The following is a 12681-nucleotide window of genomic DNA, read 5'->3' as shown; positions in this document are numbered from 1 at the left end:
GCTTTTATCCCTACTGTTTTGCAGCAAGCAGAAGAAAGGCAGTGTGTCAACAATAGCATTTTGTTCAGCTGTTGTTGTTTGTGCCATTATCTGCCGATCGTTGTCCAGCTGCACAGTCACAAACACACACACACACACACACACACACACACACACACACACACACACACACACACACACACACACACACACACCCTCTCTCTCTCTCTCTCTCTCTCTCTCTCTCCAAACACACAATATGTACTTACAAATACCAATTCACTGTTCACAATGAAAAGAGGTCTCATTTTTCAAAAGACATTTGTGTATATATACATATACATATATAGACACACACACACACACACACACACACACACACACACACACACACACACACACACATACATACATACATACATACATACATACATATATATATATATATATATATATATATATATATATATATATATATATATATATATATATATATATAGCATCTCACAAAAGTGAGTACACCCCTCACATTTTTGTAAATATTTCATTATATCTTTTCATGTGACAACACTGAAGAAATGACACTTTGCTGCAATGTAAAGTAGTGAGTGTACAGCTTGTGTAACAGTGTAAATTTAATGTCCCCTCAAAATAACTCAACACACAGCCATTAATGTCTAAACCGCTGGCAACAAAAGTGTACTCACTTTTAACTTTGAATTGTATGAGCTGTGTGAATATTTAGCTCAATAGGATAAGTTTTTTAATCAGACTGATCAAAACAACCAACTTACAACACAGTTTAAGCTGGTTAGCTACAGATCAAACTTTAAATTATTTGGTTATGGAAACTTGGTTTATTTATAAACAATGTACTTTTCTCTTTTCGGTCAAATATTTAGTCTTTAAATGTAGGCTATCCTGTTTTTCAAAATCATATTATTGCCATATTCTGTTAAAGACTGTGGAAATAATGTTTTTATGTAGTTTTCACAACTATAACTATTTAGTTATTTAGTATAGCTTAGTATAACTAATGATGTTAAATAAAATAACAATTTAAGATCACAGAATACCATAAATACCATAATATCAGTAAACCATCACTGCCCAAATCCAAACATGCTTAAGCAACAAAATCAGTTTGAATGTGAGCTTAGCCTGAGCATTTTGGATAATACTTGGAGTGAAAACAGTAAGCCTATTCATAATGATCCAAACGTGCTGACTATCCACACACCATGCATGAGTACAGGTATAGCAGTGCCAGGGAGGACTCAGTCACTGAGAATGGGCATAAGTTTTATAAAAAGATTTTTGGGGTTTTCTTGCTTAATAATTAAGGTCTTGCTTCCTGTGTTGGGATTTCCATGATCACATTCCTTAGTTTTTCCTAACCACTCCCCAGGCCACAGTACTTCACAATTACACAGGGACATTCTTCCCAAAGCTTGCCAAACTACACACATCTGGCAGGCTATTTTAATAAATGTATAACAACAATGTGATACACGTGATAGATATTAATATGCTTAACTACTTGTGTTCTATTCATGTCATTAACTACTCATATAAATTTGACTTAAAGTAAAATAATATTTTTTTAATAATTGTGTTTATTAATCTGTGGTTGGCTCTGAACAGTAACAATTCATTCATTCTATAATAATAAATTCAATAAGTTTAGCAAATTGTATCTTTAAGATTTTCTACTCTCACTAACTAAATTTATACAGTATCATTCATCGCAGTGTAATGTGCACATGTGTCCCCACATTCCCAGGGGAGAATATGCCATCCCTCCTACCCAGAGAGCACCAGACAATTTTGCTCCCTTAGCAACCAGCCACAGATGGATGTGGCGTCATCGGGATACAAATATATTTTGGATATTTTTGGGAGGTAGGAGGAACCTGGAGAAGCTGAAGGAAACCACCTTGGGCACGGGAGAACTATTCACAGACGGTCTGCTAGGTCCAGGACTGAAGCTGGGACCCTGGAGCTGTGAGTTGGCACTTTGGCACCTACTGAAGAGTAACACACATTTATGTTACAAAGATTATGTTCAGATAATTTATTAAAGAGTGAAATAAAAGTGCTAAAACTGACTAAAGTGGTCTTTGTCATTTTCTTTTCATTTCTTATTTACGCAAACACGTGCTAAGAAAATCCCCAAGGATGTAAAGGGATTTTGGTTGTATATTTCTATACATAACTTTCACTTGATTATAATAATTCAGATAAGAAAAGATGTTTATTGTGTATTTTATTAACAGTTGGAATGTTTGCTAATTTTCTTTTTCAAAAGTAGTATATTAGATATACATACAGGTTCTGTACATTACATAAACATGTTTTTGTTGAAACATATTCAAACCACAAACCACAATCACAAACAACAAACTTCAAACTATAATTTGATTCATTTGCATGATATATAGTATCAATCAAATACAGTATGAACTTTTTATCGGTAGCATCGAAACCATCAGTTTAAATCATGTAAACATTATAACAATGCAGAACTGTTCCTGAAATACTGTTGATAATATTTTGAGCACTAACGTACATAGCTAACATGATCGCTACAAGCTTATTGCAGGTGGGTAATTTTCAATGCAATGACTTAAAATGCTGGTGACACCATTGTTAATACTGAGTATTCCTATTGCCCTACTGACAGAGTTTTGTATTGTGCAATCTTGGAAAATTACGGTACAGTCAGTGTTTCAAGAAATATTTTGTCAGAAGCTCACATCCTGCATAACACTAAAGGAATGTCCTTCAGCAGGACTACAAAAACACAACCAACAGAGATGGAAACTATTAGTGCATTGTAAGTGCAGAAGACTATGTGTATAACAGCTATGTGTATAACTATGTGTATAACAGTAATGCATACAGAGCATTATATTGGACAGTCTTTCCATAAAATTCATTAAATGACAAGCTGGTGGCTACTGAATTCTCAAAGCTTCTATGGCAGTTACTCAGAAACAAGGCAGAGGACTGGTAAAGGCAAAAAGTTTACAGTTTTACACAGCTGCAGTATGTAGTGAAAAGAGTCACAAAAATAATAAGTGACATACAAGAAGAACTTCATTTAGCCTCTTCCATTCCCTCAGGCCTAAATAGTTGTCTAGTTTACCAGAGTGTAAGACACATTCCTCTGTAGTGGGGACCGAAAAACACTGGTTTCGTTTCCCTTGAAAAATGTGCTTAGAATGAGGGCACACACTATATTTAGACTATCCTGTTTAAATTATTAAATGCCTCTATCGATAATCCGTAGGACAAAGAAAACCATACAAAATGATGTCAAGTCACCATTTTAGCAGTTGTTCTTTTAAATGCATGATCATTTGCAGAAAGTTTAATTAAAAAACAATAAAGGTAAGAGTTTTGGATTTAGCCACAGCTTCTGTGAAATCGGACAAAATTGTTTCAATCATTGTGAATATGAGTGAGGTTCTACTAAATAAGGCTGAGAACATACACTGAGTGCAACATTATTTTTTAACTGATAAAACCATTTTAAGAAATTCAATAATTCTAAAAATAAAAATTATAATATTTTCCTATTGGAGACTAGGATTGTTTTGAAAAATAAGGTGGTACCAAAGCAACCATAAACCTTACGACATTTCTTCTACGAAACTGAATGTTTTATTATAATATTATTCTATGATTAGTAAAGTGCTTCAAGTTAAAAGAAGTCTATGGGCTTTGGACCTCATTTTTATTCCATTTTTTATTTTTTTAAATCATTTATGTATTAACTCCTCATTATTTTAAATCAGAATGACAGTTTTGTATCACAAATTGCAATTTCATGTGAATACTTCTTTGCTCTGCAACGAAATGGCATCTCATCAAGGGTGTATTCCCAATTCACAACCACTGTTCCCAGGACCCTGACCAGGACAATGTGGTTACTGAAGACTGTGACTGAGGGTACTTCTTTTCTACAAAACATTTTGCAAGCTGAAACATCATTTTCTATCATATGATCAACTGGCTCCAAGGTTTATATGGAACAAGCTCAAGAAGGGATGCCATAGTTATTAAATGACCACCATTCCATCACCAGCACCAAAACAGCAGCAAATACATCTTCTTCATTACAAACAAATGTTGACCTGACTTAATATGGTCTCCCAAGCTTACTGCAGTAGCTAAGTGTTATGGCTTATTAGCCAAGATCTGTGTTACATTCAGGATGAAGCTCTATCATCATCCAAGCTCTTTGAGCATCACATCCAGCAGCATCCTCAAACAACAAAGAATACAAAGGAAGAAGGTTTGAGAAGCAGACAACCCCATGGCCCCATTCTTTGGGACAACAGTAAGCCATAATTTTTCTCTTTCTCCTTGCCTATACTCTGATGCCGGTCCTCCATCAGTGATGCTGTGTTCTTTCTCTTGCTTCTCTTTTTTGCCTGTGAACAGAGGGGCTGGAGAGGGGAATATGCAGCTGAACGTTCCAACAGGGCAGTTCAGGGTCAGCCATTTAGAAAGGACATCAGACGTGATGGTGAGTAGAGCTCTAGGGGAGGAGTGGACAGATGGGAAGCCAGAAGTATTTGGTGTTTCCTGGAAACCCTATTTACACAAAGATAATGCAAACACATCATGGAAACAGAATATAATGGCAAGTTAATTCAGTACTGTTAATCTGGAACTCACAAAGGAATGCAGAATATCCACAAATGCCCTAGAACTCGAATAAACTTCTGCCCCTTAGTAGACAAGAAACTACAATACATTTTCTACAATGTCTTGTAGTAGAATAATAAATGAGTCATTTATTCACATATGAAAGCTCTGCTTCTGTTCAGATGCAAAGAATTACAAACATAAATTAAGAACATCATGGATTAAACTTCAGTATGACAGAGTCTACTGTTTATGGGAGGTTGTAATTAAAGCAATTATAAATGAAAAAAAGCTAGTCTGTCTAGTGCAGTGGTTCTCAAAGTGAGGTCCAGGGGTCCATGAGGTATAGCTGGGGGTCTATGCTTTAAAAGAAAATTTTAATTACAGTGGAAAAATAACAACCGACCATTATCAAATTTATTATATTTATGATAGAGTTCTTATAGTTATTAGTGTGTTGAACTTAATCGAATAAGTTTAAACCAAATCTCAATAATATAAATGTAGGCCTATAAATAAAGGACCTAATGTGTTTTGTTGGTGAAAAGTTCAGGAATAGAAAGTGCTATGGCTTTAATAATTAACAAATTATTTTTGTACACATTTAAATAATGATAATCAAATAACCGAGAGGGAATGTGGAATTTATTTTACAGGGTCCCTGGCTACAATAAGTTTGAGAACCTCTGGTCTAAAATACAAGTTATGAGCTTAGTACAATGTCAGTTAACAGATCACAATAGTAACTTTTTGACTATAGACTAGAGAAAGAATAAATTCCAGAATATGTGTTATTCATACCCCTGTCCAAATGGCATCAAGTGTAATGATCAGTTCACCAATTAAGTCATGTTTCAAGTGAATCCGTTCAATATGCTGCAGCAGTTGCTTCCAGGAGTCTGACAGGAGGAAGGCTGCACTGAACACACAGCACTACACCCATACACCCATACACACACACACACACACACACACATACACACACACACACACACATTTAGAATTGCTTGAAATGGTCAACTATCCATTATTCATACTAAAGCAAGTCCAAATGCAGTATGATATACAAAGCATGCGACAACATAAACATTTCCAGTATGCCAGAGATGACATACTACTCAGAAAGTACTACTAAGTTTCTAGGTTTGTATGCAGAGCTATCTTTATGACGTAAACCATGTTACAATGCAATACATTCTTTGCATTTTCTAACCAAAAAAGGGTGACAGCAGCCTCCTAGCATCCTGATATCTCATATAACCACAGAAGTGTTTTGCTATCTTTGTACATAACATATTTCCTGAATTAACTGTGGTATAATCTACAACAAATAGTCACATAGTTCAGAACTAGCTGTGATGGCTTAATTTATAATAGAAATGAGACATTTAGTTATTGAATATTGATTAGTTAGTTAGTTAATTAGTTAGTTTTCAATTACTGATGTATTTACTTTTGCTCCCAAATTATACATAAAGCAGGTTTTAACTTCTTTAAAGTTTGTCATTTGCTGCCTAATTGCTTACTTTTTTTGTTTGTTTTAACCACAAGAAATTAACACATTTTGGATCACAGTAACTGTGTACAAAAGGGAATCTGACTGATGGATAGTCGTGTAACCATGACAAATCTTGTATACTGGCTAATACACTGCATAAAGTATACAGTATATACTTATTTACTATGTAGTAGCTACAGCATACAAGTATACTTTAAAAGTACTAAAGTGTACATTTCCTTGTCTCTTGTGTGGTACCCTCTAGAGCAGGGGTTATCAGATTTTGCAGCCAAGGTCCCCTTTAACTGTAAAATAAATTCCATGTATCCCCTCAGTACAGATTTACTTTGTGAACATAATTCGATCATTCAATCATAAATTGGCTAATTATTTACGTGTGCAATCATAATTTGGCTATTTATTAAAGTTAAACAGCTTAGTAAATAATAGAACTCATTCCACACATTGGGTAGGTCCAAGTTATATTATTTATACGTCTGTGTGTTACTGAAGTTGGTCCTCCTTTATCAATCTTTAAGTAAAGTTATATGTAAAAGCCAAACGAAACATAATATTTCAGCTGGATTTCGGAAACGCTGATTTGCTTCGTATTCACTTGTATATGTCGATAAATAGCAATCACTCATACAGTAAATGATCCGGCACACGCACAGCTGATTTCTATTTAGGGACACCCACAAAACTCCATAAGAGGCAAAGCTCACAGAGTGCAAAGTACAAAATGACTACTAGATGGTAAAAAAAATAAATAATTTCTCAGAGGCAGAAGTGAGAGTATGGTACTATGCGAAAGTCTTAGGCACATGCAAAACAAATGAAATGAAATGTTTCTACATAAAAAAATATATAAAGAGCAGTAAACAGTAATAAAACATACAAAGTCACACATATTTGGTGTGACAACCCACTTGCTCCTTGTTTTTGTATATAAAACCCAGGTGTCATGTCACGTCAAACTAGCGACTCCATTAACACAACTACAACTAAAAAAGCTACACACAGACACATCACCTTCTCCTGAGAACTAATCAGACAAACCTGTTCCCAATTACACTCTCAATCACACCACATATAAAAGAGACTACTCATTCACTAATTCTTCATGAAGTATTACGCTCAGTTGCCATTTGTCTCTGGCGTTTACCAAGCCTTGATTTCGTGTGTAGTTATTCTGATTTTGACTCTGTTTACTCTATCGGACTCTATCGGACAGAACAGGCCTTGCCTGTTTTGTACTGTTTGCCTGATCGTGTGACCCTTGCCTGTTTTGAGTTTCGATTTCTTGCTATACCTTTGGATTTGTTTGCTGATTAAACTACCATACTTGCAATTGCTACCGTCTCATCCTCCATTACGTGACACCATTCTAGGAGACATGTTTAAGTTTAAAGCAAATTATGCCAGTCACTGCAAAATGTGAAAAGTTGAAAATAAAGTTTGCCATATACATTAAACAGATGGCTGGGATGCATCATGAGGTGCTGATGTGCGATAGCTGCATCCTCACTTGGGTTGTCATAGGATGTAGGTTTCAGCTCATTGTAGGATGTGACATACCAGATCGGTCACTTACAGTTCATCCGGAAAGTATTCACAGCGCTTCATTTTTCCCACATTTTGTTATGGTGCAACCTTATTCCAAAATGGATTAAATTAATTATTTCCCTCAAAATTCTACAAACAATACCCCATAATGACAACATGAAAAAAGTTTGTTTGAAATCTTTGAAAATTTATTTAAAATAAAAAACAAAAAAAAGCACATTTACATAAGTACTCACAGCCTTTGCCATGATACTCAAAATTGAGCTCAGGTGCATCCTGTTTCCACTGATCATCCTTGAGATGCTTGATTGGAGTCCACCTGTGGTAAATTCAGTTGATTGGACATGATTTGGAAAGGCACACACCTGTCTATATAAGGTCCCACAGTTAACAATGCCCGTCAGAGCACAAACCAAGCCATGAAGTCCAAGGAATTGTCTGTAGCCCTCCGAGACAGGATTGAATCGAGGCACAGATCTGGGGAAGGGCACAGAAACATTTCTGCAGCATTGAAGGTCCCAATGAGAACAGTGGCCTCCATCATCTGTAAATGGAAGAAGTTTGGAACCACCAGGACTCTTCCTAGGGCTGGCCGCCCGGCCAAACTGAGCGATTGGGGGAGAAGGGCCTTAGTCAGGGAGGTGACCAAAAACCACTGTGTCACTCTGACAGAGCTCCAGCGTGTCTCTGTGGAGAGAGGAGAACCTTCCAGAAGAACAACCATGTCTGAAGCGCTGCACCAATCAGGCCTGTATGGTAGAGTGGCCAGACGGAAGCCACTCCTCAGTAAAAGGCACATGACAGCCCGCCTGGAGTTTGCCAAAAGGCACCTGAAGGACTCTCAGACCATGAGAAACGAAAGACTGAACTCTTTGGCCTGAATGGCAAGCATCATGTCTGGAGGAAACCAGGCACCAGTCACCACCTGGCCAATACCATCCCTACAGTGAAGCATGGTGGTAGTAGCATCATGCTGTGGGGATGTTTTTCAGCAGCAGGAACTGGGAGACTAGACAGGATTGAGGAAAAGATGAATGCAGCAATGTACAGAGACATCCTTGATGAAAACCTGCTCCAGAGCACTCTGGACCTCAGACTGGGGTGAAGGTTTATCTTCCAAAAGGACAATGACCCTAATCACACAGCCAAGATAACAAAGGAGTGTCTACAGGACAACTCTGTGAATGTCCTTGAGTGGCCCAGCCAGAGCCCAGGCTTGAACCTGATTGAATATCTCTGGAGAGATCTGAAAATGGCTGTGCACCGACGCTCCCCATCCAATCTGATGGAACTTGAGAGGTCCTGCAAAGAAGAATGGGAGAAACTGCACAAAAACAGGTGTGCCAAGCATCAAAAAGACTTGAGGCTATAATTGGTGCCAAAGGTGCTTCAGCAAAGTATTGAGCAAAGGCTGTGAATACTTATGTAAATGTGCTTTTTTTGTTTTTTATTTTTAATAAATTTGCAAAGATTTCAAACAAACTTCTTTCATGTTGTCGTTATGGGATATTGTTTGTAGAATTTTGAGGAAAATAATGAATTGAATCCATTTTGGAATAAGGCTGTAACATAACAAAATGTGGAAAAATTGAAGCGATGTGAATACTTTCCGGATGCACTGTATGTGCCAGTAGCGAGAAATCCAACTACAGTCAAAACTTGGACATGCACAGGTTCTTTTTTCGGCTGAATTAGTGCTGGCTCTGAAGTGTGGCACAGCATTAAAAGAAGATGCCAATGGATCTGACTTATGAATCAGTTTCCATCTTCCAAAAAAATAATTCGTACTGGTCTATAAATATCCGGTCACTGGCAACTCATTCAGTACTAAATCAGGTAATGGCTAACATCTGCACAGACCAGTCCACCCTCAATTTATACAGTGGCATTTTGTCTTATTTGTCTGAAAATGGATATGGGTTTGCTTGTTGTCTTTATTTTTTTTTAGATTTATTATTTCTTTTATGCCATTAATATGAGTTCAAATTATGGGTTTAAAAATTATTACATTTGTCTGTGTAATTGAAATAAATAAGCAATTTAAACTTGACAATATACAACAACAACAATATATGTATAAGAATATTTGACTAGTCCCTTGAAATAAGTGCCTGTTCTTCATGCTTGATAGAGTCCTGCAGATTGCTGACTGTTTCTCTCTTCAAATCATCCCAAGCGCTTCCCAGAACAGTAAAAAAGTAAAGCAATAAAACTAAAATATAAACAGATAGAGGGATGGTTTTATTGCACAGGTTGGCTCTAACAAACAATTTCAGACAAGAGCGCTAGAGCCATATATCAAAGCAACGTCTCTGCTCTGTGTCTTTATTGGAACTGTTACTTTAAAGCCTTAATGTTAATAAAGCTTAGCTGTCAGTAACATGGTTTCACTGGCCCATCCATTCTGTTACCTATCATGATTTTTATTTTTATTTTTATGGCATCCCACTTTACGGCGAGTGAAAGCGTGTGTCTGTGTGCGTGTGTATATAAAAACGAATATAACCCATGTATTAAAATGCAGTGACTCACAGGTTATACATTATATGTAATTACAAATTAATATGATTTGAAGTTTATCAAGTGAAGTTTACATTAGTTAGTCTTCTTGTGCATTAATAAAAGAGGAGGATAAGAAGGTTTTCTTTCTGAATTTACAGAATTATCATGAATCTCCACGCACACATGGCGGAGGCAACGTTCAAACCCCAAACCCTGGAGGTACGAGGCAAACGTACTAACCACTAAGCCACCATACCCCCCTCCTTTTAATTAACTTTTTCAAATAATAATTTATCCCCAGTTCGATCCTGAGCCAGGTTACTGTCTATGTGGAGTTTCTGTTCTCCCTGTGTCTTCGTGGATATAAACTGCATCTGGGTGAGAATGTGTGTGTGTGTGTGTGTGTGTGTGTGTGTGTGTGTGCAATGTGCCTTGCGATGGACTGGCATCCCACCCAGGGTGTATTCCCTGCCATGTGCTCTCCGAATAGTCTCCGAATCCACCATGACCCTGACCAGTTACTGTGAGTGATGGTTCACTTCATGCAGCTTTGCAGGTACAAGAAACATACTAAAGGTACAAAAGCATTGTACGCTTGATGGTGACAAGGAAAGGTACGGTTTAGTACGCACAATGCTGTGATCGAAGCAGAAACCACAGTGAGACAAACATTTCCTCACCGAGTCTTCACACTGTGTGCTGCCGTTGAAATGATGCTGCACGTAGTAGTTTTTCGGAAACACACTTGGCTATAATAAAGACACAAAACAAACATCATTCACTGCAGTGTTTGACAGAACACGCACTTTCATTTGAATGCCTGAAACACAATAAATACATGACTACATTCATACATATCAGAACCCTAGTGGAAAGCAATAAATAAATAAAACCTAGAAACCATCAAAGAAATTCGAATGGTTTCCACTACAAAATCTGTTTCAACCTATCAGCTAACCAATTAAACCATTACCATTATTGGTCCTTGATAATACCCAACAGACGCAACATGCCACTTGTTTCCATTAAAACCAATACAATTACCATTATAACCATTACAAATTCTATGAGGATTTCTTTTTTTTTTTCTTTTTTTTTTCCAGCAGGACAGGTTTAAAGCTCTACACACAAAGCATGGAAAACAGGCTCATTGACTCACAAATCCGGACTGTTCTTCATGCTTGATGGAGTCCTGCAGATTGCTGACTGTTTCTCTCCTCAGCTCATCGCAAGCGCTTCCTCGAACAGTGAACACCGATAGAAGCAAGAAAACTAACAGATAAACAGATAGATGAATTCTTTTATCGCGCACGTTGGCTCCAACAAGCATTTTCAGACCAGAATGTATGGCTAGATCCATATATCCCAGCACACGCTTCTGCTCGGTGTCTTTACTGGAACTGTGTTATATGAAAGCCTGCACGTTAATAAAGCTTACCTGTCGGTAACATGCTTCTACCGGCCCAGCCGCTGAGTTTTACCCATCATGCTTTGTTTTTGATGACGTCCTACTTTATGGCGAGTAAAAGTTTAATGACTGTCAATAAATTCAGAGCCGCTTTCCATGTGCGTGTGACTAACTGCGAAGTTATGTCCTGGTCACGAGCACCCCTTACACGCGCGCACGCGCGCACGCACGCGCTCTCTCTCTCTCTCTCTCTCTCTCTCTGTCCCCTTTGAGGCGTGTGCTGCCCTTCTGGTACTTTCCACACTCTTTTCAGATATCCTCTTTCGTTTTTACTTTCACTCTATGCCTCGTCTCCCCTTCTCTGTATTGTGCTCTTCATGCAGCCCTGGAGACTCCAGCCACTAACAGCCCTCTTCAGCTCTGTCTCTCATGCCCTTCCCTTCTCTAGAGAGTAAATCAGTTCTCCCCTCCTCCGCTTCGGTTCAGCTCTTACTACGGCTGAAAGCATGTGTGGTGTATAGAGTGGATCTATTTCTTTACGTGGAATCACTCCCATTAGCATTGATTTCTGATTGGTAATTAGCCATGCGCATTGATATGTTTCACTCTCTTGCTCTGGTTAATACACGAGTTAACTTTACCTCCGAGTGTCTACTTTATTTTTCTCAAGTTGTAGTCTAATACAAAGACACATCAGCATGGACAGGCCCGGACATGCACTTGGGCCTTGTGTTTTCCATTTCAGACCCCTCCACTAAAGGGTGTGTTTCATCCCGAGGGGGGTGGTCAGTGACTATGAAAGAAGTGTGCTTGTTAGTCATCTCTTTGGGCTGAGACATCACATTAATGCTAAATCATTCTAGGGAACTGTGTGCTCTTTGTCAAGTGACCCAATTTGGTGACTACATCGTTCAGTTATGCACCCTGAAAAGAAGTGATAGGCTACTGCTGGGGTAATTAGTAATGCCCTTACTCACCCTTCTACTGTAGGTTTTTTGTTGTTTGTCTCTCTGCATTTTCAGAAATAAAGATACCAATCTATTTTCCGGTCACTGCTGTGGTACCATGAACA

General features: G+C 37.8%; 1 protein-coding gene across 4 annotated transcripts; it reads right to left on the bottom strand.

Annotated features, from left to right (window-relative positions):
* Positions 1–1843: 1843 nt before the first annotated feature.
* On the bottom strand, positions 1844–12091 carry zgc:174888 (uncharacterized protein LOC558116 homolog). 4 transcript variants are annotated; one of them, XM_017476007.3, is made up of 6 exons: positions 11640–12082; positions 11361–11473; positions 10834–10950; positions 5437–5568; positions 4355–4581; positions 1844–2006 (listed from the first exon to the last, which is right to left on the bottom strand). In XM_017476007.3, exons 1-6 carry the CDS (start codon positions 11650–11652, stop codon positions 1844–1846), a joined length of 765 nt encoding a protein of 254 aa, XP_017331496.2. In that variant the 5' UTR covers positions 11653–12082. The 4 variants fall into 4 exon arrangements, with proteins under 4 accessions (XP_017331496.2, XP_017331505.2, XP_047011565.1 ...); XM_017476016.3 differs by having other exon boundaries at positions 10882–10950; positions 11640–12071; XM_047155609.2 differs by lacking the exon at positions 5437–5568 and having other exon boundaries at positions 11640–12091.
* Positions 12092–12681: the final 590 nt, after the last annotated feature.

The sequence above is a fragment of the Ictalurus punctatus genome, chromosome 1 (genome assembly GCF_001660625.3).
Source record: "Ictalurus punctatus breed USDA103 chromosome 1, Coco_2.0, whole genome shotgun sequence".
Lineage (NCBI taxonomy): Eukaryota > Metazoa > Chordata > Actinopteri > Siluriformes > Ictaluridae > Ictalurus > Ictalurus punctatus.
Note: the sequence above shows the minus strand (reverse complement) of the source record. Positions and strands in the feature narration are given on the sequence as shown.

What these genes read in the sequence shown, in the direction of transcription:
- zgc:174888 (XM_017476007.3), bottom strand. An exon ending in TCTGCTTCGATCACAGCATT is followed by an intron (nt 5,569 to 10,833) that starts GTGCGTACTAAA and finishes GTATGGGTGTAG; the next exon opens with TGCTGTGTGTTCAGTGCAGC. An exon ending in TTGATGCCATTTGGACAGGG is followed by an intron (nt 4,582 to 5,436) that starts GTATGAATAACA and finishes TTGTGTAAATAG; the next exon opens with GGTTTCCAGGAAACACCAAA.